General features: G+C 37.7%; 1 protein-coding gene across 3 annotated transcripts in view; it reads right to left on the reverse strand.

The window, feature by feature from the left end:
- The window catches only part of LOC114656611 (centrosome-associated protein CEP250-like), a 282,216-nt gene that overhangs the window by 218,162 nt on the left and 41,942 nt on the right, over positions 1 to 22,112 (reverse strand). For all 3 annotated transcript variants that reach the window (XM_051931364.1, XM_051931363.1, XM_051931365.1), the window contains one exon: positions 6,947 to 7,014. In XM_051931364.1, coding sequence (XP_051787324.1) covers positions 6,947 to 7,014 — 68 coding nt within the window. The remainder of the gene's footprint in view (positions 1 to 6,946; positions 7,015 to 22,112) is intronic.

The following is a 22,112-nucleotide window of genomic DNA, read 5'->3' on the forward strand; positions in this document are numbered from 1 at the left end:
TACTCGGCTGCAGACCAGATGCTGACAGACAACGATGTGTTTTGGTCGGGTAACAACCAGCACCCTACCGGCTATGCTCCTGATCAGGCATGTTGGTCTATGGAACAGACGGCACCCAGCGACGGCCTGTTTTGGCCCGACGACATCGTACCTAACTCCGGGTACTCTGCTCCTAACAACTCTCCTTCAGACCCTCCGTCTTGGCCGGCTCTTCTGATGCCCTCAAATGACCAGATCTATTGGCCCGAACCTCCGTTACCTGCCCCTGATGATATGTATTGGCTGGACAGTCTCCTGGAGAACCGTACAGTACCTGACCTTTTTGTCCCTGCTGAGGATGCTCGGGGGAGCCTAACGGGCGCTGAGGAGATAGCCGTGCAGGCTATGCGGCAAGAAGAGGCCATGGACGAACTGGTAGATGCTCTGTCCGCATGGAAGCCATCGTCCCGGGATGCTGATTATGAGGGTATGGACCTTGAACAAACTGATGGGCCCCTGGGTCAAACACTTCGAAAGACTCTGAAACTGGTCAAGAGTTTGATTGTGGCTCTGCTGGACATAATAGTCGATCGGGACCTAAAAAGCACCTGTCATGGCTGTTTCATAGATCACCCCAGCCAGACGCAGCATACGTGTCTGTTTGAGCCTGACTCTGTTTATCGGGTTGGCCGCTTTCAAGAGGTTCTGACTGTTTTCCGCAAACCTTGGCTCAGGAGCCTGGTCATAAAGACTCTGGGTTGCTTCAATATCTTTCCGCCTTTTCACAAGGTTCATTCATTTGTTCAAAATGCTGTCGACGAACTGGAAAATGAACATTCTATTAGCGAAGCTATTGTACAAGCCTTTCACAACATGGACGATCCCTCTTACTCAAAAATACGTGAAATAGCCGATGCCTTCTCTAAAAGACATTTTTCTGTACCTAACATGACCGATGCACCTTTCTGGTTTTACGGGGAGTATGACTTAGAAAAATCAGATGAAGTGTCTGAACTCAATGTGCCTGTACTATGAATTATTTTAATCATGTTTTTTAATACTGCCGTTTTTAATAATGTTTTGAAAATTAACAATAAAGCCTCATTTAATTTTTAAACCATTGACATTTTTCTTTCACTGTTGGCGATGGAGGGTTACTTGAAAAAAGTTTATTATAACCCGGCAAATCCTGGTAGCTTTGGGGGAAAAGACTCTTTGAAAAGAGCTCTTGAGGTTTCGGGTCAGAAAAGTAATGACCAACAGGTGTCAGATTGGTTATCCGGTCAATATGCTTATACAATTCACAAACCCGCTAGAAGGCATTTTAGGAGAAATAAGGTTTATGTATCCAATATAGACTCGCAATGGCAGATGGATTTAGCGGACATGACAAATGTGTCCGAGCATAATCTGTGTTATAAATATTTGTTAACCTGTATCGACGTACTTTCTAAGTACGCGTGGGTACGACCCCTGAAGAACAAAACGGGTAAGGAAGTGACAAGAGCCTTCCAAGACATTCTGAGTGCCGGGCATACTCCAAAGATGTTCCAGACCGATAAGGGGAAAGAGTTTTTCAACCGAGATTTTCAAAAGCTGTTAAAGAAGATCGGAATAAAACATTTCACCACAGGAAACGAATTAAAGGCCTCCGTGGTGGAGAGATTTAACCGAACACTAAAATCTAAAATGTGGAAATATTTCAGCGCTTATAACACGAGAACCTACATCGATAAATTGCAGGATCTAGTATACTCTTACAACAAAAGTTATCATCGAAGCATAAAAATGGTTCCTTCCAAAGTTAACATGTTAAATTCCTGGAAAGTTTTCAAAAACTTATACGGCGTAGCCAGCCCCCCGGGTCCGCCGTTGTTTAAGTTCAAAGTAGGAGACACAGTTAGGGTGTCTAAAACCAGACATCCTTTTGAGAAAGGTTATGAACAAACATTTTCAGATGAAATCTTTACCGTATCTGAACTTGTACCTAGGGAACCGGCGGTGTACAAACTGAAAGACTATGATGGTGAAGAGATTGTAGGATCCTTTTACGACCCTGAATTACAGAAAATTAAAGTCGGATCCACAGACGTTTACAGGATTGAAAAAATACTGGCTAGGAAAGTTAAGAATAAAAAACGACTCATTTTAGTCAAATGGCTCGGTTGGCCAGAAAAATGTAACAGCTGGATACCGGAGAGCCAAGCCCAAAATGTTCAATAAAATCCAGAACGCTCCTAATCGACTCTTCATTCTCTAGCGGTATACGATGGAGCGCAAAAGTTTTTTTGTGACTCTACCGAGCAATGCTTCCTCAGACATTTTCCCTAACAACACAATTTCCAATTTCACGACGAAGCTTGCTAAACCCATAGAATTAGAAGGTTCTTGGGAAGTCGGTCTAACCGAAATTCAGTACCCACATACGTGGAATACCATAGACAAATCGGATAACGAATTCTACGTTTCAGCTCCGGGGGTGAAAAAACATTACTACATTCCATGCGGATATTACGAAGGTATTCACGACCTACTGTCTTTTATGAATTCGACAACCTTAAGCCTGCCCACTTTGACAGATGTTACAGCTGGATTTGTCCCTTCTGAGAGCTCTGCGAAATTCAGTTTATTGATAAGGCTTAAAACAATAGGTATGCATTTTTAGAGTTATGCCGGGGGGCTCATCATAAAACCAGAAAGGCTCCCGATTTCTTATGGGAAGGTATTTAAAACAAATTGTAATGAATAGATTTGAATCTAGGTTATAAACATCAGATTGCAACGTCTATGAATCTTATTGATAAGGCTTAAAACAAAAGGTATGCATTTTTAGAGTTATGCCGGGGGGCTCATCATAAAACCAGAAAGGCTCCCGATTTCTTATGGGAAGGTATTTAAAACAAATTGTAATGAATAGATTTGAATCTAGGTTATAAACAACGGAATGCATTCGGCTTGGCGACTACCTGTCGGATTGCAACGTCTATGAATCTTATTGATAAGGCTTAAAACAGCAGGTAAGCATTTTAGATTATTATCATTTAATCAGAAAGGCACTGGCTTGTCCCAGCAAAGTACCGCATGGCGGGGGTGCTTCCTTTTAACACTACAGTATCTTTTCCCACCATTTGCTAGCAGGGGCTGCTTGGTGGTGGGGGCTTCCTGGGTCTCGATTTACCTATCGACTGTTTCAACAGCTGAAAATTTAACACTCGCGCAGCTTTGTCTTACGATTAGGATAAGTGTATATTTCATTTTTAAAAAGTCACGTCCATGCGTGGAAATGCAAGCAAGATCCGTGTATATTTCTTAATATTAAGCAACGTTTTAGAAAGTGCTGGAAAGATAAGTGTTTATTTCTTAATATTAGTTTTGAATTTAGTGTTTATAAAATGAAGCGGCGTGTCTTGAGCTTATAACTTAGAGCGGGGGAGTGAATATCGTTTTTAGAAAGGTTCGGCTAGATAATTGTATATCTTATATCGTTTTAGTTATGGCTAAGCAGGAAAGACGCGTGTCATGAACTTATAACTTAGAGCAGGGAGTCAATATCTTATATCGTTTTTAGAAAATTGTATATTTATTTTCTTACTATTAGTTTATAACTTAGAGCGGGGGAGTGAGTATCGTTTTATCTATAGCTATGCAGGAAAGATAAGAACTAATAAAATAAAGACGCGTGTTGTGAACTTATAACTTAGAGCAGGGAGTCAATATCTTATATCGTTTTTTAGAAAATTGTATATTTATTTTCTTACTATTAGTTTATAACTTAGAGCGATGAGTCAATATCTTATAGCTTATAAATCATATTAACGTAATCCATATTTTTATAGTTTCATAAATTTTCACATTTTTTATATTTACATAAATTATATTTTTATATTTTCATATTTTCATAAATCATATTTTTTATATTTTCATAAATCATATTTTCATATTGGGGCGGGGCTTAAAGTCATAAATCAAAAAGGGGCTGGGCTTAAAGGTCATAAATCATTCGTTTGATAATAGCTATCTGTATAACTACTAACATAAACTTGCCAACTTTACACTTTTCTGTAAATTGGTTGAATTAGAAGTAATCACAAAGCATCAGAGCATTTAGACAGCCTTTCCTGACTGATTCAATTCACACTAAAGAAATCACTCTGGTTATACTGGTACATTTAAGACTGTATTTAATTGAAAATGTAGGATTAAAAAACATGCTATAATGACACACTACAATACAGGTGTATTACAGCAGAAATGAAAAAGCACTTTGGTGAAGACTTTGCCATAGAGCTTACAATTACAGTAGCAGTGTGAAAACTACAGAGAGCAAATGTGAGCATTGACAATGCCAAAAACATTGGAAATACAATAGTGATTTCTAGTGTGGGGCTACAAATAGGATGTTTTATCCACGTCATCAAAATGCCTTCTTAGAAAGCAATGTCAGTAAGAATGATCTCTCACTTCCTTTCAAACCTCAGAAAATAACATGATGACCTGACCAAAGGGACCAATTAACAATTATTTTTTTATTTAATTTTAAAATGATATGGTATGCTTACTTGTATTGATCAATTTAATGTTGCTTGCTACAGTTGCATACATTCAGTTCTTTATATTTATTCTAAGTTATTAAATGACACAGGACCAGTCACCTCTTACCAGAGGCACAGACAGCTAATCCATTAGTGTCACCACCACAAAAGAAGCCACCTACCATTCCTGAGTTGAGATATTAATTTCCTTTGAGACAGACAATAAGTTAATGAATGGCCAGATTAGCTAGGATCATAAAGAGCAGTGAGCTGCATTCTCTTTGAGATTCATCCACTTGCACATACAAGGGGAATTCCAAAAGCCTGTTCACATGGACATTTGAATTTGTTCTCTGTGGTTGATTTTTGGCAGAGTTAAAAATCACAGTTTAAAAAGCAGTTAAAAATCACAGTTTAAACAGTCAGGATCCATCCATCTACTTTTTAAATTATGCTTCAATGCGTCCTTCCAATTCTGCACCTATGCTGCTCACCTTAAGAGGTCTGCTCAGCTGCAGAAAACACTCTCCAGCATACACAGTCAACCTCTCAATGGCCCAGGCCCCACCATCAACCCTCAGTGTTGGAGCCTTGCTCCTTTCTCCCACCACCGTCCCATGGCATCCATTGGACCTCACAGAGCGGTTGATCAACCATTCTCCCCTTCATAGCTTCACAATATTAGATTGAAAAATTATCTGAGATGAAGTTACATTCCAGCCATTAAGAGGGTGACTAAATATGCACGGTGTGAGGAATTTTGTTTGAATGGGGATATAGCTTATAGCTAATCTTGGTCAAGTAAATTTATGGCTATAAAATCCCAAGGATTGATTACTACAGGTCATGGCAAAAGCAAATCATGAGAACAAAAATGCATTCAATGCTATTTCAGAAAAAGTTTATGAAAAATCTAAACAACATTTTTATGCTACTGTAAACTCTTCCAAGCACACTATAAGTAAAAACTAAAAATGCAATACATGGTAAAAAAGTGGATTTGCATAAAAATGGCACCATTTGAAGCAAAGTGTCCAAGTAAAAACAAAACTAGTCAAGAAAAATATGAAATAAGCAAATGGAAATTCAAAAGAGATTTGTCTTCTTCTGTGGAGAGTGGAGACACTGTACATACAGCAACAAAAAATTGTGTATTACTTCACAAAACTGATCCTCATAGGAGACTGGAAAGAAAGATATGTTTGCATCAATTTTCAATTACAGTTGGCCTATTAGCACATGGGAGCCAAGTGGAGGATAATAAGAATAACAAAATCAAATTCTAACTTTGCCTTATTCCAACTGTAGGTAGTAGGTCTGGTTCAAGCAAAGAACCACTGTCTACAGTCACTAGATTTAGGCACCTACATATTTGTTCTACATGTAACTTCAGGAATCCTAACTGTGCTTCTTATTTAGGGAAGCACTACTGAATAGCACTATTGGTATAAAAGTCAAATAGTTTGATTGATTTATCACCTATAAGTAGCATCTACTTTAGATATGCAAATGTTCTGGAACTCCTCATTATACATTTTAGGGTCACCAAGAGCTAATGCCTGTCTGGGCCATCAAGCACAAGGTAACAACCAGCTGTGGAGTAGCTGCCAGGACATTACTGTGCACATATCTGTATTTTCAAAATGTATTACTAAGTTAAAATCTTATTTTAATATTTTGTTTAGATGCTCTATTATATTGTGTTTTGATACCATGAGCCAAGAAACATATGTAATAAAGTAATCTAATAGTTGATGGTAGTACATCATACTATGTGGATGGTAGTCTGTGCCAAGTATTAGAACAAAAAAAATCCAAGACAAAAATCTGACGTGGTCTGCAAGAGACATGGGTGCTTAAGAGTAAAAATGTCAAACACTGTAGAAAAATTCCACTGAAAACAGCTGACCTCAATTCTATTTATGCAACCTGAGATTTTGCAGGAAAAAGAACACTAACACTTCTTTTAAACAAATGTGAATGTAATTTCCGGGAATGTTGTTTCTACTCAAAATGAACCCAAGAATACAATTTTTAGAAGGATCACAAAGATTTGTGTGTATCTTTTCTGTTGTACAGGCTGGGTAAAATCACTAAATACAAATTAAATAAATTAAGGTTATAAAACAAAAATTTGAAGAGATTCCAAAGGTGGTAAAATTTTCATGTAAATTCCAACTGAGCTAATGAAACTCATATTCTCAAATTTTGCAACAATACTTTTCATGACATTAATGCTTCTATATTCAAATTCAGTAATGATTAAAAATGTTTTTTAGAAATGTGAGAATTAAATGCAAGTGTAATATTTCAAAGGTTTTCTCTATCACTAAAACAAATTTAAAAAGGAAAATCTTGTTTTTAACAATTTAATCAAAACTACTATTAAATAAAACAAACTAAACCAGTGTCATATTGCCCAATATTATACGCACCTCTGCTCCTGGGCTTCAGTCTTGATGATAGAACTGTCAACACTGCTATGTTCATCATGAATTACAAACTGTGAGGGAAAAGTATAATGTGTTATAAAAATAATAATATGGTTGAAACAAAGAGAAAAGGTAACTAAAAGGTATAATACATAAGATAAGGGTGTTAGGAGTTTTATATTTGGTCAGATGAAAGTCAGTCTCCACTGCAATTTGTTTTCCAAACATTGATATTCAAGGCAGAAACACAATTTTCATTACAGAGTATTTAAGAAAAACACATTAATAGAAAAATAATTCTCTTTGAGTTACAGAAAGAGGCAGCTTTTTTTCTCCATTCTGAAACCTAGATGAGTTTTGCTCCAATCTTTCCTAAAGAGAATACTGTTTGCTTCAGATAAGATAAGGAAGAGAGAATAAATCTAAAAAAAGAAAGAAGTGAAGAAATAACTGAATGCTGTGAACCAAACAAAAGGAGATGAAGGGGAGGCCATGAATGACCCGAAGTAGAAAACTAATGGACAGTAGGGGGCCAAAGAAAGGCCCCTGAAGATAATCTGTAATCAACCTGATATATTAGGCTACGTTTATAATTTGCATTTCTAGAATCTAATGCTATATTTTTGAAACAGATTTCCAAGTTGTATATCATCTATATCATCTGGAGTATCTTAAGTCCAAAAATAGATTAAGTGCAAAGGTCTATAAGAACTGCGGTGGTTTGGCATCCTGCCCGGGACTGGTTCCTGCCTTGTGCCCTGTGTTGGCTGGGATTGGCTCCAGCAGACCCCCGTGACCCTGTGTTTGGATTCAGCGGGTTGGAAAATGGATGGATGGATGGGTCTGTAAGAAGCTTTCACCAGGGCTAAATAGAGATAAGAAGTATTGAAAAAGGACTTCAAGACACTCTTAAAAATAAAGGTGCCAGAATGCTTCTTCAGAGCAATGCCACAGGAGAACCTTTCTATATGAAGACCTAGTATTGAAAAAGGACTTGAAGACACTCTTAAAAATAAAGGTGCCAGAATGCTTCTTCAGAGCAATGCCACAGGAGAACCTTTCTATATGAAGACCTATCTATATGAAGGTTCGAGAAAGAACCTTTTTTAGATCTGTAACAGGCCGCATACAGTGAATAACCGATTGTAACTGATTTATAAAATACCAAAGGGTCACGGTTTTAAAAGGACAGTTGCAGCACAGGTTCAGTAATATACAGTGGTGTGAAAAACTATTTGCCCCCTTCCTGATTTCTTATTCTTTTGCATGTTTGTCACACAAAATGTTTCTGATCATTAAACACATTTAACCATTAGTCAAATATAACACAAGTAAACACAAAATGCAATTTGTAAATGGTGGTTTTTATTATTTAGGGAGAAAAAAAAATCCAAACCTACATGGCCCTGTGTGAAAAAGTAATTGCCCCCTGAACCTAATAACTGGTTGGGCCACCCTTAGCAGCAATAACTGCAATCAAGCGTTTGCGATAACTTGCAATGAGTCTATTACAGCGCTCTGGAGGAATTTTGGCCCACTCATCTTTGCAAAATTGTTGTAATTCAGCTTTATTTGAGGGTTTTCTAGCATGAACCTCCTTTTTAAGGTCATGCCATAGCATCTCAATTGGATTCAGGTCAGGACTTTGACTAGGCCACTCCAAAGTCTTCATTTTGTTTTTCTTCAGCCATTCAGAGGTGGATTTGCTGGTGTGTTTTGGGTCATTGTCCTGTTGCAGCACCCAAGATCGCTTCAGCTTGAGTTGACGAACAGATGGCCGGACATTCTCCTTCAGGATTTTTTGGTAGACAGTAGAATTCATGGTTCCATCTATCACAGCAAGCCTTCCAGGTCCTGAAGCAGCAAAACAACCCCAGACCATCACACTACCACCACCATATTTTACTGTTGGTATGATGTTCTTTTTCTGAAATGCTGTGTTCCTTTTACACCAGATGTAATGGGACATTTGCCTTCCAAAAAGTTCAACTTTTGTCTCATCAGTCCACAAGGTATTTTCCCAAAAGTCTTGGCAATCATTGAGATGTTTCTTAGCAAAATTGAGACGAGCCCTAATGTTCTTTTTGCTTAACAGTGGTTTGCGTCTTGGAAATCTGCCATGCAGGCCGTTTTTGCCCAGTCTCTTTCTTATGGTGGAGTCGTGAACACTGACCTTAATTGAGGCAAGTGAGGCCTGCAGTTCTTTAGACGTTGTCCTGGGGTCTTTTGTGACCTCTCGGATGAGTCGTCTCTGCGCTCTTGGGGTAATTTTGGTCGGCCGGCCACTCCTGGGAAGGTTCACCACTGTTCCATGTTTTTGCCATTTGTGGATAATGGCTCTCACTGTGGTTCGCTGGAGTCCCAAAGCTTTAGAAATGGCTTTATAACCTTTACCAGACTGATAGATCTCAATTACTTCTGTTCTCATTTGTTCCTGAATTTCTTTGGATCTTGGCATGATGTCTAGCTTTTGAGGTGCTTTTGGTCTACTTCTCTGTGTCAGGCAGCTCCTATTTAAGTGATTTCTTGATTGAAACAGGTGTGGCAGTAATCAGGCCTGGGGGTGGCTACGGAAATTGAACTCAGGTGTGATACACCACAGTTAGGTTATTTTTTAACAAGGGGGCAATTACTTTTTCACACAGGGCCATGTAGGTTTGGATTTTTTTTCTCCCTAAATAATAAAAACCATCATTTAAAAACTGCATTTTGTGTTTACTTGTGTTATATTTGACTAATGGTTAAATGTGTTTGATGATCAGAAACATTTTGTGTGACAAACATGCAAAAGAATAAGAAATCAGGAAGGGGGCAAGTAGTTTTTCACACCACTGTAGGCGAAGTCCATGTTTTCTTAATCTGTTAGTGTCTTGCAGCCTACTACACTTTAAAGATTTCTGTTTTATCCCCTTATTGGGAACCTTTTAAAAGCACAAAGAACCAACTTCATATGCAAAGAACCCTCCTAAGAATCACATGGTTCTTTGTGAAATAATAGCTCAATAAGGAACCACAAAACCCAGTAAAGAACCTTTCATCGCCATTAAAGAACCATTATTTTTAAGAGTTGAGGGACAGGAAAAGATACGAGGATTGCATATGCTCTATGTACTGATCTCAGCAGTAAAAAAATAAATTAAGTAAAAGAAACAGAGCATTAAAAAACCTGGGTGACATACAAGAGTGGAGAAAGATGCACACAGGTAGATTACATCCTATGCAGAAGAGTCAATCTGAAAGAGACTGAAGACTGCAAAGTGATGGCAGGGGAAAGTGTTGTTAAGCAGCATAGGATGGTGGTCTGTAGGATGACGTTGGAGATCAAGAAGAGGAAGAAAAAGAAGATTGCAAGGTTGAGTTTGGGGAGAAGGTGAGACAGGCACTGGGTGGCAGTGAAGAATTACCAGACAGTTGGGAAACTACAGCAGGTGTAGTAAGGGTGTGTTATAATATGTTTTGTTATTAACTTTAATGTCACTGTTCTCTGTGCCCACTGTTATGGACTCATTCATACAGGCAGACCAAGTATGGTACACAGGGGCAAGCATCAGCATTTAGAATTGCCGAGCCAAGCACAGGACTAGAGAGCAAAAGACAACTGGAGAATTGAATAGTCAGCCCAAAGACAGACTAGTATATTTCTGTTTTCTGTCAGCACACTATTCTCTTTCCTTGTTGGGAGAATGAGAACTGTATGTAGGCATTGTGCTATTCCTGTATTTTTGAAGGTGGGGTTTGAGTCCTTTCCTGTCCTTGTTTGGATCCAAGAGAAGGAGCCTGCACATGGAGCAACCAGAATATAAGGATGGACCTACGGCCAACACTTTGAAGCTGCCGGGCGGAAGATTATGTCTTCCGTCCAGTGAAAACCCTTTCAGCGTGGCAACGAAAGATGGCAGACTCCGTTGATCAAGACAACCACATGCTTGATAGTCTGTCATAAGCTTCCCGTTTGTGATATCCGCGTGAAACCGTCAGTAAAGAGCTAAATTATCCTTTATACTTCTCGTGTAATCTTGTAACCGTCATATTGCATGCTGGAGGGGATAATACCTTTTTTATTTATACTTATTTAAATTCAGGTTAATTAAAACGGCGCAATTGAAAAGAACACATTTCCAGAGAGCTAATGCCTCTTAAGGAAACAAAATGGCGTAGTCGGCAGGATTGTGGCTAAATTAATAACCGTATATTATTTATAATATAATATAATTTAATATAATATATATATATATATACATATATATATATATATATATATATATATATATATATATATATACAGTGATACGAGCCATCAAAGAGCTTGTCCCCGCACATTCCGAGGAACTGACGACAGAGGAGTTGACGGAACTACATACGCAGCAACATACGGAGGTTCTGCAGGAGATCGGTATCGTGGAGGAGTTTATCTCTTAAAGTGAGATAAAGGAAGTGTTTGCAAGAAAAGAAACACCCTGAAAAAATTACAACTGATCATACAGTGGAGCTATTTAATGACACTTGCCTAACGCTTGACTTTACTGAAATGAAACTGAACTTGCAGCCGCGCTATTTAATGACACTTGCCTAACGCCTGACTTTATTGAAATGAAACTGAACTTGCAGCGCCGCTATTTAATGACACTTGCCTAACACCTGACTTTATTGAAAAGAAACTGAACTTGCAGCTGCGCTATTTAATGCCACTTGCTTAACGCCTGACTTTACTGAAATGAAACTGAACTAGCAGCGCCGCTATTTAATAACACTTGCCTAACGCCTGACTTTATTGAAATGAAACTGAACTTGCAGCGCCGCTATTTAATGATACTTGCCTAATGCCTGACTTTACTGAAATGAAACTGTACTTACAGCGCCGCTATTTAATGACACTTGCCTAACGCCTGACTTTATTGAAATGAAACTGAACTTGCAGCGCCGCTATTTAATGACACTTGCCTAACTCATTTCAGAAACATTCTAAAGGGGAGGACTAAACAAAGCTCCTTGGACAGGTTTCTATTGAAATGCCATGCGAATGAAAGTGATGAAAGCATGGCAAAAAAGAAAAAAACTAGTGAAAAAGAAAATTAAGTTAAGCAAAAGTGAAGTGAAAGAAAAAAAAACATTACAATACGCTAATCGGCTTTGCCAACGTCTGTTTATTTCTTTAGATTCTCTTTTATGTATTAGGTTTTATTTTGTTTGTATACAAAATTTGTTCATTATAAATACATTTTTCTTATGTTGAAAACATTTAACAAAAAATTGGGGTGGTTCTTTGGGGGCTTGCACGAATTAATCTCATTTCAATTAATTTCAATGGGGAAAATTAATTTGAGATACAACCATTTTGACTTAAGAGCTCGGTCACGGAACGAATTAAACTCGTATACGTATCTCGTATCTCAAGGTATCACTGTATATAAAATATGCTTCTGATAATGACGGCAATGAAGGGTTCAGTCGAAATATTGAATATACTTTGGGATTGGTCACGCGCTTAGACATGGACATCCCGACCGAGTTAAGATGCCAGGCCCTAATTGGAATGGGGATTTTACGAATTAATAATAATCGTAATTAATCCCGGCAAAAGACAAGAGGCGGTCTTGTAGCGGGCCCGGGGCAAAAGAAAAGACAGCTGCCAATGACTTGTGGTAGCGTCTGCTAACTATACCATGCAGGTTGGAATTTTAAGTCCAAAGCATGGGTATAAATGTGGGATTAAACTGGAAAAAATAAATAGAAACAACAACTTTAAACTTATAGCACGAGACTGGTTGTCCTGAATAAAATGAAACGGCACCCGCGTGGACAACACAGATTATTTAACTGCTGTACGAAGTCCAAAACCTGCCTGAAAAGTAAATGCCGTGTTGGGGAACACTTATTTAAATAAGTTGCATCGTTTAGCCATTAGAAACAATATTTTGAAAAATCAATAAAGAGCTGTGTGTTAAGATATGATGTAGATAGGCATGCCGGCACTTACTTACCTTGTTAAATGATTCAATCCCGCATCTAGAAGGTCTGTAAGTCGATGACTTACAGATGAACGGTAAAAATGCTGATAAAATCCATAACGGCTCGATCGCGCTCGCTAAAATAAATTGTAGAAATCTTTAATGGCATAATAGAAATCCAATGCACACGGTTCGTCCACGTGTTAAAACGCAGTGAGTGAGCTGGGCAGCTGTTGTAATCACTCTGCCTTAAAGGTTAAAAGTTTTGGCAACCCCCACCTATGATGGTACTGCTAAAAAGAATCATGCCGTGTGTTTAAACACACAGAAATTATTGAAATCGCCTTTTAAATATAGCTTAAATGACGAACCTACGTTATAAGCTAATGTTTAAAAAGAAACTGCAATGCAAAGAGCTCTAACTAAAAATTGGATAAGTGTAAATTTAAAAATGAGACTGTTTCTCACATAACAAAGAAAGATAACTATCGATTTGTGTAATTGGTTTAACGCAAATAGAATGTCTCCACTTTTGTTTAAGGCTTGTAAACGTGCAAAACATTTTTCCTTTTGGACCCTGATCAAGTTTAAAGGAAAAATGCTCTTTCAATAATACTAAATGAGAAGGGAGACAAGTTCTTCCGATAAGCAGCATGTGCCTGATTGTGCATGAATGGAGGTTGTGTATTTTAGGTACTATAAAGGAAGAGCATGGTGGCGCAGTGGTCAGCACACTTGATACTAAATACAGGTTCAAGCACGTATGTTTTCCTTGTTAAGTCAGAATGTTCTTTGTGACCGCGTAACTTTTGATGGGAATGCTTTCTTGTTGTGCAATTGTGCTGCGTGATGTCTCAATGAGTGAATTGTCCTTGATTGTCTCTGGAACCGAAGATCGCCACGGAAATTAGAGTTTCCTCGCTGCCGCTGAGCTCGGTTTCACCACGGACTTTTTCATGATCTGGAAACTAGCGAGTATAAAACTAAGGTAAGATGAATTCCTAATTTAATGAAAGTTATACCGGCTTGCGGCCTGAGAAATTGTTTTAATAAGCATGAAGGAAAAAACACGTTTAAGTGTGTTGCATGGTGAAACCTTATAGATAAACAAAAAAAAAAAAAGAGCACAACCTCGAGTGAGTTTATAGCACGTGTGATAGAGATCTCTGTGAATGAAATACAATTGAAAGAAAACTTTATTCTATGAATGAAATGCAACTGTAAAAGAGAACGTGAGTATGTGAATATGTGAAGATATTTGAAAGAATGAAGCAATTGCCAAATACTGAATGTTTAAATGACTGAAAAGAGTGAAGGCTGATTGTTTGTGAACAGTTGCTTTCCCCAGTGTGCTGAATGTTGATTAAAAATAACTTCTGTTTAGCCAAGTAATTTTGCTTGGGCATGAAGTGGGATTTAGAATTTAGCAAAGAAAATGAAAGAAGAATAAATTATTCTTATTCAGAGTCTGGGTTGCAAATGCGTGTTTATGTTATTTGTAAGACGGTGTGTGTCAGCTGACTAATCAATACTGTAAAGTAAAACCCTAAAAGATGGGAGACGTCCCATATAATATAACTGGCAAAATACCCGCGCATCGCAGCGGAGAAGTAGTGTGTTAAACAGGTTATGAAAAAGTAAAGGAAACATTTTAAAAATAACGTAACATGATTGTCAATGTAATTGTGTTGTCATTGTTATGAGTGTTGCTGTCATATATATATACATATACACATATATTATATATATATATATATATATATATATATATATATATATATATATATATACATACATACACACACATATATTATATATATACATATTATATATATATATATATACATACACACATATTATATATATATATATATACATACACACATATTATATATATATATATATATATATATATATATATATATATACACACATATATATATATACACATATATTATATATATAATATATATATATATATACACATTATATATATATATATATATACATATAGATATATATATATATATATATATATATAAATATATATACAGTGATCCCTCGCTATATCGCGCTTCGCCTTTCGCGGCTTCACTCCATCGCGGATTTTTATATGTAAGCATATTTAAATATATATTGCGGATTTTTCGCTGCTTCGCGGGTTTCTGCGGACACTGGGTCTTTTAATTTCTGGTACATGCTTCCTCAGTTGGTTTGCCCAGTTGATTTCATACAAGGGACGCTATTGGCAGATGGCTGAGAAGCTACCCAACTTACTTTCTCTCTCTCTCTCTCTCTCTTGCACTGACGTAGGGGGGTGTGAGCAGGGGGGCTGTTCGCACACCTAGACGATAGGGACGTTGCACTGTGTGCAGCTGATTCCTGAAGGACATGCTGCATGGTGCTTCGCATACTTAAAAGCTCGAAGGGCACGTATTGATTTTTGCTTGAAAAACAAACTCTCACTCTCTCTCTCTCTCTCTCTCTTTGTCTGCTCCTGACGGAGGGGGTGTGAGCTGCCGCCTTCAACAGCTTTGTGCCGTGGTGCTTCGCATACTTAAAAGGCAAACAGCCCTATTGATTTGTTTGGTTTTGTCTCTCTCTATCTCTGTGACATGATCTGCTCCTGACAGGCATTCCTTTGAAGAGGAAGATATGTTTGCATTCTTTTAATTGTGAGAGGAAACTGTGATCTCTGTCTTGTCATGGAGCACAGTTTAAACTTTTGAAAAAGAGACAAATGTTTGTTTGCAGTGTTTGAATAACGTTCCTGTCTCTCTACAACCTCCTGTGTTTCTGCGCAAATCTGTGACCCAAGCATGACAATATAAAAATAACCATATAAACATATGGTTTCTACTTCGCGGATTTTCTTATTTCGCGGGTGGCTCTGGAATGCAACCCCCGCGATGGAGGAGGGATTACTGTACTAGCAAAATACCCACGCTTCGCAGCGGAGAAGTAGTGTGTTAAAGAGGTTATGTAAACATATATATACATAAACATATATACTTATATATACATATCTACATATATATACATATACACATCCACATATATATACATATATCAACATATATATACACATACATATACACACATACATACACACAGATATATATATATATATCTATATATCTATACATTCACAACAACGACGATTCAGACCCACAAACACACTAACATCAATAAGAAGTGACACCCAAAGCCCCATTTCTAAAGGAACCGTCCGCAGACACCTGCTAAACGATTGCGCCACTTAGCTGACAACGCGTTCAATAATGAGTCCACTATTCAGGAAAATTCATTGGGATTAATGAATGTCATTTGCAATCATTGTCATTCACTTAACTTCCCTGAAGAAACAACTGGCAATACAAGTAATGAATTTACACGTTGTTGTCAAAAGGGTCAGATTAGACTGCCTCCTTTACATTCATATCCTGAATATCTACAGAAGCTTCTAACTAACGATGTACCTGAAAGTAAAAACTTTATGAACTGCATTAGATCCTACAATAGTTCATTTGCTTTTGCATCTACCGGAGTAAATATCAGGCCACCAAAAGGCAATGGCCCATACTGCTTTCGCATATGAGGACAAATATTGCATCACATTGGAACAGTGCACCCTGAAACAAATGAACAACGCAAATATGCACAAATCTACACACAAAGCCCCATTTCTAAATGAACCGTCCGTATTAAACATACGTCATCTCAACATGTTCACACTATGCAGCATAAGTGGATCTCATTACAATAAGGCACTATTAACCGTTCAACCGCAGAAAAGGCTCCATATTAACAGTAAGTGCGATCCTCCTTATTACTTATCCATATTTATCACGCTCAAGAACAAACAAGTCATAAATTCACGATCATGGGTACAAAACGATACGGCTCGAGTAACGGGACCAAACACAATTCACAAGATGCAGCATAGGTGGATCTCATTACAATGAGGCACTATTAACCGTTCAACCGCAGAAAAGGCTCCATATTAACAGTGAGTGCGATCCTCCTTATTACTTATCCATATTTCTAACGCTGAAGAACAAACAATTAATGAATTCACGATCATGGGTACAAACCGATACGGCTCGAGTAACGGGACCAAACACATGAACCCGCATGAAAAAAAACAATACACGTCGGCTCCAACGCGCTTCTGAAACTCTGGAAGAAAAAATGTCTCGGCTCCAAAAACGCAAACCTCAACTAACACAGTTACAGAAACGAACCCAAATGGACAGACACACTGAACGTGGACGCATGCAGCGCGCGTCTCACAGTACTGCATCGAAACAGGCACGGCTTCAAAACGAAACACCTCCCGTCTCAGACATACACAAATGGCAGCGAGGGGACAAAATAAATAAACTCAGACGTCTACACCACGCATCTCAAATGCCGGAAAACAAGCAGGCAACGCTCCAAAAAGAGAAAGCTCAACTGACCGACATACAAAAACGGGCAAGGCTCAATACAAACAATGCACGCCGTAAACTACAACGGGCTTCTCACACCTCACAGGCAAATCGATTACAGCTCCAAAACAACACGTCCCAAATACTGGGCATACAACGACGCGCCTCTCAAATGGCACAAGCAAAACATACACGTCACGGACATCAACTACAGACACCTGCTAAACGATTGCGCCAGTTAGCTGACAACGCGTTCAATAATGAGTCCACTATTCAGGAAAATTTATTGGGATTAATGAATGTCATTTGCAATCATTGTCATTCACTTAACTTCCCTGAAGAAACAACTGGCAATACAAGTAATGAATTTACACGTTGTTATCAAAACGGTCAAATTAGACTGCCTCCTTTACATTCATATCCTGAATATCTACAGAAGCTTCTAACTAACGATGTACCTGAAAGTGAAATCTTTATGAACTGCATTAGATCCTACAAATCGGTATCCACTATGAACATTAACAGTGGCACTGCACGTGACATCCGTCTTGCAAAACTGTTAATTATTGATGAATGTCCAATGGCATCCACTCACTTACTCAACACCATTCATAAACTTCTACAAACGTTTATGAATAATAATCTTCCCTTTGGAGGAAAGGTACTTTTATTACGAGGAGATTTTAGACAGTGCTTAGCTATTGTTCCACATTCCATGCGCTCAGCTATTGTTCAGTGCACCTTAAAATACGCAGACAATTGGCATTGCTTTCAAAAGATACAGTTAGTACAAAACATGCGATGTCCACATCCAGATCATAACAATTGCTTATTACAACTGGGAGATGGTACACTCACCAATACAGATAGACTTCACCCAGATATTATTACAATTCCTCAAGCCTTTATCTGCGCCGACTTAGTTACAGACAGATTTGGAACAGCAATCTCATTAGACCAAATGCTCCTTTTAACACAACGCACTATATTATGTCCAAAAAATATTAATGTGGAAAACATAAATACCCAAGTCATTGCATTACTTCCTGGAGACACACAACTCTTTCTAAGCTCTGACAAACTTGACTCTGATCACGACAATAACCATCTTCATTGACCTTACAAGTTCTGACCTGGAATTACCTTTTACACTTAAATGGCGTGTACAAAGAAATTTTCCAATAAACCTTTACACTGTGCCACACAATTTATTGTTTGTTTTCTATTTGCATCATCTACACCTTCACACTATTCTATATCTCATTCATACATCACGCTCTTTCTTATTCCCAACACCAGGGGTTGGCGAGCGAAGCGAGCAGGGGGCTCCGCCCCCTAGTATCTATACTAATTAATAAAAGGCAAAGCCCTCACTGACTCACTGACTGACTGACTGACTGACTCATCACTAATTCTCCAACTTCCTGTGTAGGTGGAAGGCTGAAATTTGGCAGGCTCATTCCTTACAGCTTACTTACAAAAGTTAAGCAGGTTTCATTTCGAAATAATACGTGTAATGGTCATAACTGGAACCTGTTTTTTGTCCATATACTCTAATGGAGGAGGCAGAGTCACGTATCGCGTCATCACACCTCCTACGTAATCACTTGAACTAAAAACAAGGAAGAGATTTACAGCACGAGTCAAACGCGGGAACGAAGGTAAATGACGTAAATTTTTGAGTGTCTTTTAATACTGTGTAAGCATACATATTAAAACATGTGCAATTAAACGTGTGCATTTACGGGGTGATTTCTCAGGCTTAAAAGCTCGCCTTTTATTAAAAAGGTAAATGCTAACTGTTTTCTTTCTGAAGGGCACAAACCACGTTGGATATTGTAATGATAGTTGATTAGTAAGGTCTATTAAGGGATACGTACAGAATGATTAGTAATGCCTGTGAATGCCGATGCAAGTAGGAGAATGGGCGTGAACTAAAGAACGATTAGTAACTTGTACAGTAAATATCTCTAAAGTCTGTCTATTAAAAAGTTATTATATCTTTCAATCGTGTGTATTGATTAAACTACGAACCTAACAAGATCACTACATGGTGTCAGAAGTGGCGGATTGCAAGAGGAATGTGAAGAAGAGGTTCAGCTTTTGAACGAGTCGTGTGTCTGTTAGTAACCCGACAACGTGATCAGAAAGCGCTAAGACGTTCTAGCAAAAGAGAAAAACAAATATGTTAGGATTACAGCCCCCACCAAATCTCCAGTTAAAGAGAAATGTAGCTGAAAATTGGAAAAGATTTAAACAGAGATTCGAGTTGTATCTTGCTGCGATTGAAGCAGATAGGAAAAGTGAAAAAATTAAAGCGTCTATGCTTCTACATGTAATTGGTGAAGAGGCGCTAGAGGTGTATAACAATTTTCAGTTTGAAGAAGATGGAGACAATATGAAATTGAACAAAATAGTTGAAAAATTCGAAACGTATTGCAACCCAAAGCGCAATGTGATGTTTGAGCGACACAAGTTTTTTGACATGTTTCCAGAAAAGCGGACAAACAATAGAGCAGTATGTGACGGAATTGCGTAATAGGAGCTGTTCTAAGAAGAAACCGTCAAGACATCAAAGGACCAATAACCTCTAATCAGAACACTAACACCAGCGAAACAAATATTAACGAGAAAACAAGTATAAATCAGGAAAGAACATCTCAACTGCAAACACAATTAACCAGAATATCAAAATGTCAAGTAAAACCACCAGAACGACTCATTGAGACATGTTGAGGATTAAAGGAACATTTTCAATTAAGAAATGCTGAATTCCTTTAACAGTTGTGCTTTTTATACATAGTTTGAATGCTGGATGTATGCCTGAAATGTTCTGGATAGTTCAGTTGTTTGAAGTGATCAAGAATTAAACGTGTGCATTTACGGAGTGATTTCTCAGGCTTAAAAGCTCGCTTTTTATTAAAAAGGTAAATGCTAACTGTTTTCATTCTGAAGGGCACAAACCACGTTAGATTTCAGCCGTTAAACGCGCAAAAATGTCGGTACACCAGATAAATAAGCACAACATATTATCAGTTGTATTGTATGCTTACAATACATATAGAAATGTGTTAATCGTTAACTAATAGTATCGGATGGTGTTTTTCGACTCGCACCTTGATTTAAACGATTGCATGTCTTGGTGGGTTTGCATAGCTTATTGTCAATATCTTTACACCTCTTTTTAAGACTTATTGACTGAAACGGGCTTTCATGAAAAAACTTAGGGCTTTGCTACAAGATACACCCTCCACAAGTTAAGGAAGTAAAAATAAAAGGTATATATTTCTGTTTTATTTAAACCTTTTAAGTTCGTATGCATAGCCCCATTTGGTTGTTTAAGTTTTTTTTTTTTCTTCAGTAATATTTAATCTCCTTAAAGAAAAACAACATATGCATTTTACTTTTTTTGCATCTCTTTAGTAATATTTTAGTGTAAAAGGATAACGAGTATTTAAACCTTTTATGTTATTTTATAAAGTTATTTTACACAATGTTGAAAAATTAATAAGAAAGCTACATATTTTGGCAGCTGCTGCTTTAATTTTCAATGAAATGAAAAAAGCTCTCCAAGAGAAAACCTCAATGAAGAAGAAACAGTTTGCACTATCTAAAAACGAGAAACCCTCATTTATAAAGGTTTGCTGCAGATGACTTAACTGAAAATAAATGAATAGTTCCTATGTGTATAATACATATTTATCTATTTGACTTATGCCTTTATTCCAGCAACTTGCAACATCTGAGGTACAATTTGTTACATTACTTTGGTTTGTTGCAGCACAGGCAGGTGAAGTGACTTCCTCAGGGTCACACAGTGGTGTCAGTACCACGATTTGAACTGACAAGCTCCGGGTTTGCTTAAATATTACTGAAGAATGAAAAAAAACGAAAACGGGCAAATGGGGCTATGCATACAAATGTCCATCCATCCATTATCCAACCTGCTATATCCTAAAAACATGAGCCAATCCCTGCCAACACAGGGCACAAGGCAGGAAACAAACACGGGGCAAGGTGCCAGCCCAGCGCAGGGCGCACACACCCACACACACCCACACACCAGAGACAATTTAGAATCGCCAATGCACCTAACCTGAATGTCTTTGGACTGTGGGAGGAAACCAAAGATATGTGTATATGTAGATATGTATATATATGTATATATGTATATGTATATATATGTTTACATAACCTCTTTAACATACTACTTCTCCGCTGCGAAGTGCGGGTATTTTGTTAGTATATATATCTAAATATATATATATATATATATATATATATATATATATATATATATATATCTATACATATATATATATATATATAATGTTTGTGTATATGTGTGTGTGTGTATATATATATACAGTAATCCCTCCTCCATCGCGGGGGTTGCGTTCCAGAGCCACCCGCGAAATAGGAAAATCCGCGAAGTAGAAACCATATGTTTATATGGTTATTTTTAGAATGTCATGCTTGGGTCACAGATTTGCGCAGAAACACAGGAGGTTGTACAGAGAAAGGAACGTTATTCAAACACTGCAAACAAACATTTGTCTCTTTTTCAAAAGTTTAAACTGTGCTCCATGACAAGACAGAGATGACAGTTCTGTCTCACAATTAAAAGAATGCAAACATATCTTCCTTTTCAAAGGAGTGCAAAGCAAGCAGTCAAAAAAAAATCAATAGGGCTTTTTGGCTTTTAAGTATGCGAAGCACCGCCGGTTAAAAAGCTGTTGAAGGCGGCAGCTCACACCCCCTCTGTCAGGAGCAGGAAGAGAGATAGAGAGA

Source organism: Erpetoichthys calabaricus, chromosome 8, assembly GCF_900747795.2.
Source record: "Erpetoichthys calabaricus chromosome 8, fErpCal1.3, whole genome shotgun sequence".
Lineage (NCBI taxonomy): Eukaryota > Metazoa > Chordata > Cladistia > Polypteriformes > Polypteridae > Erpetoichthys > Erpetoichthys calabaricus.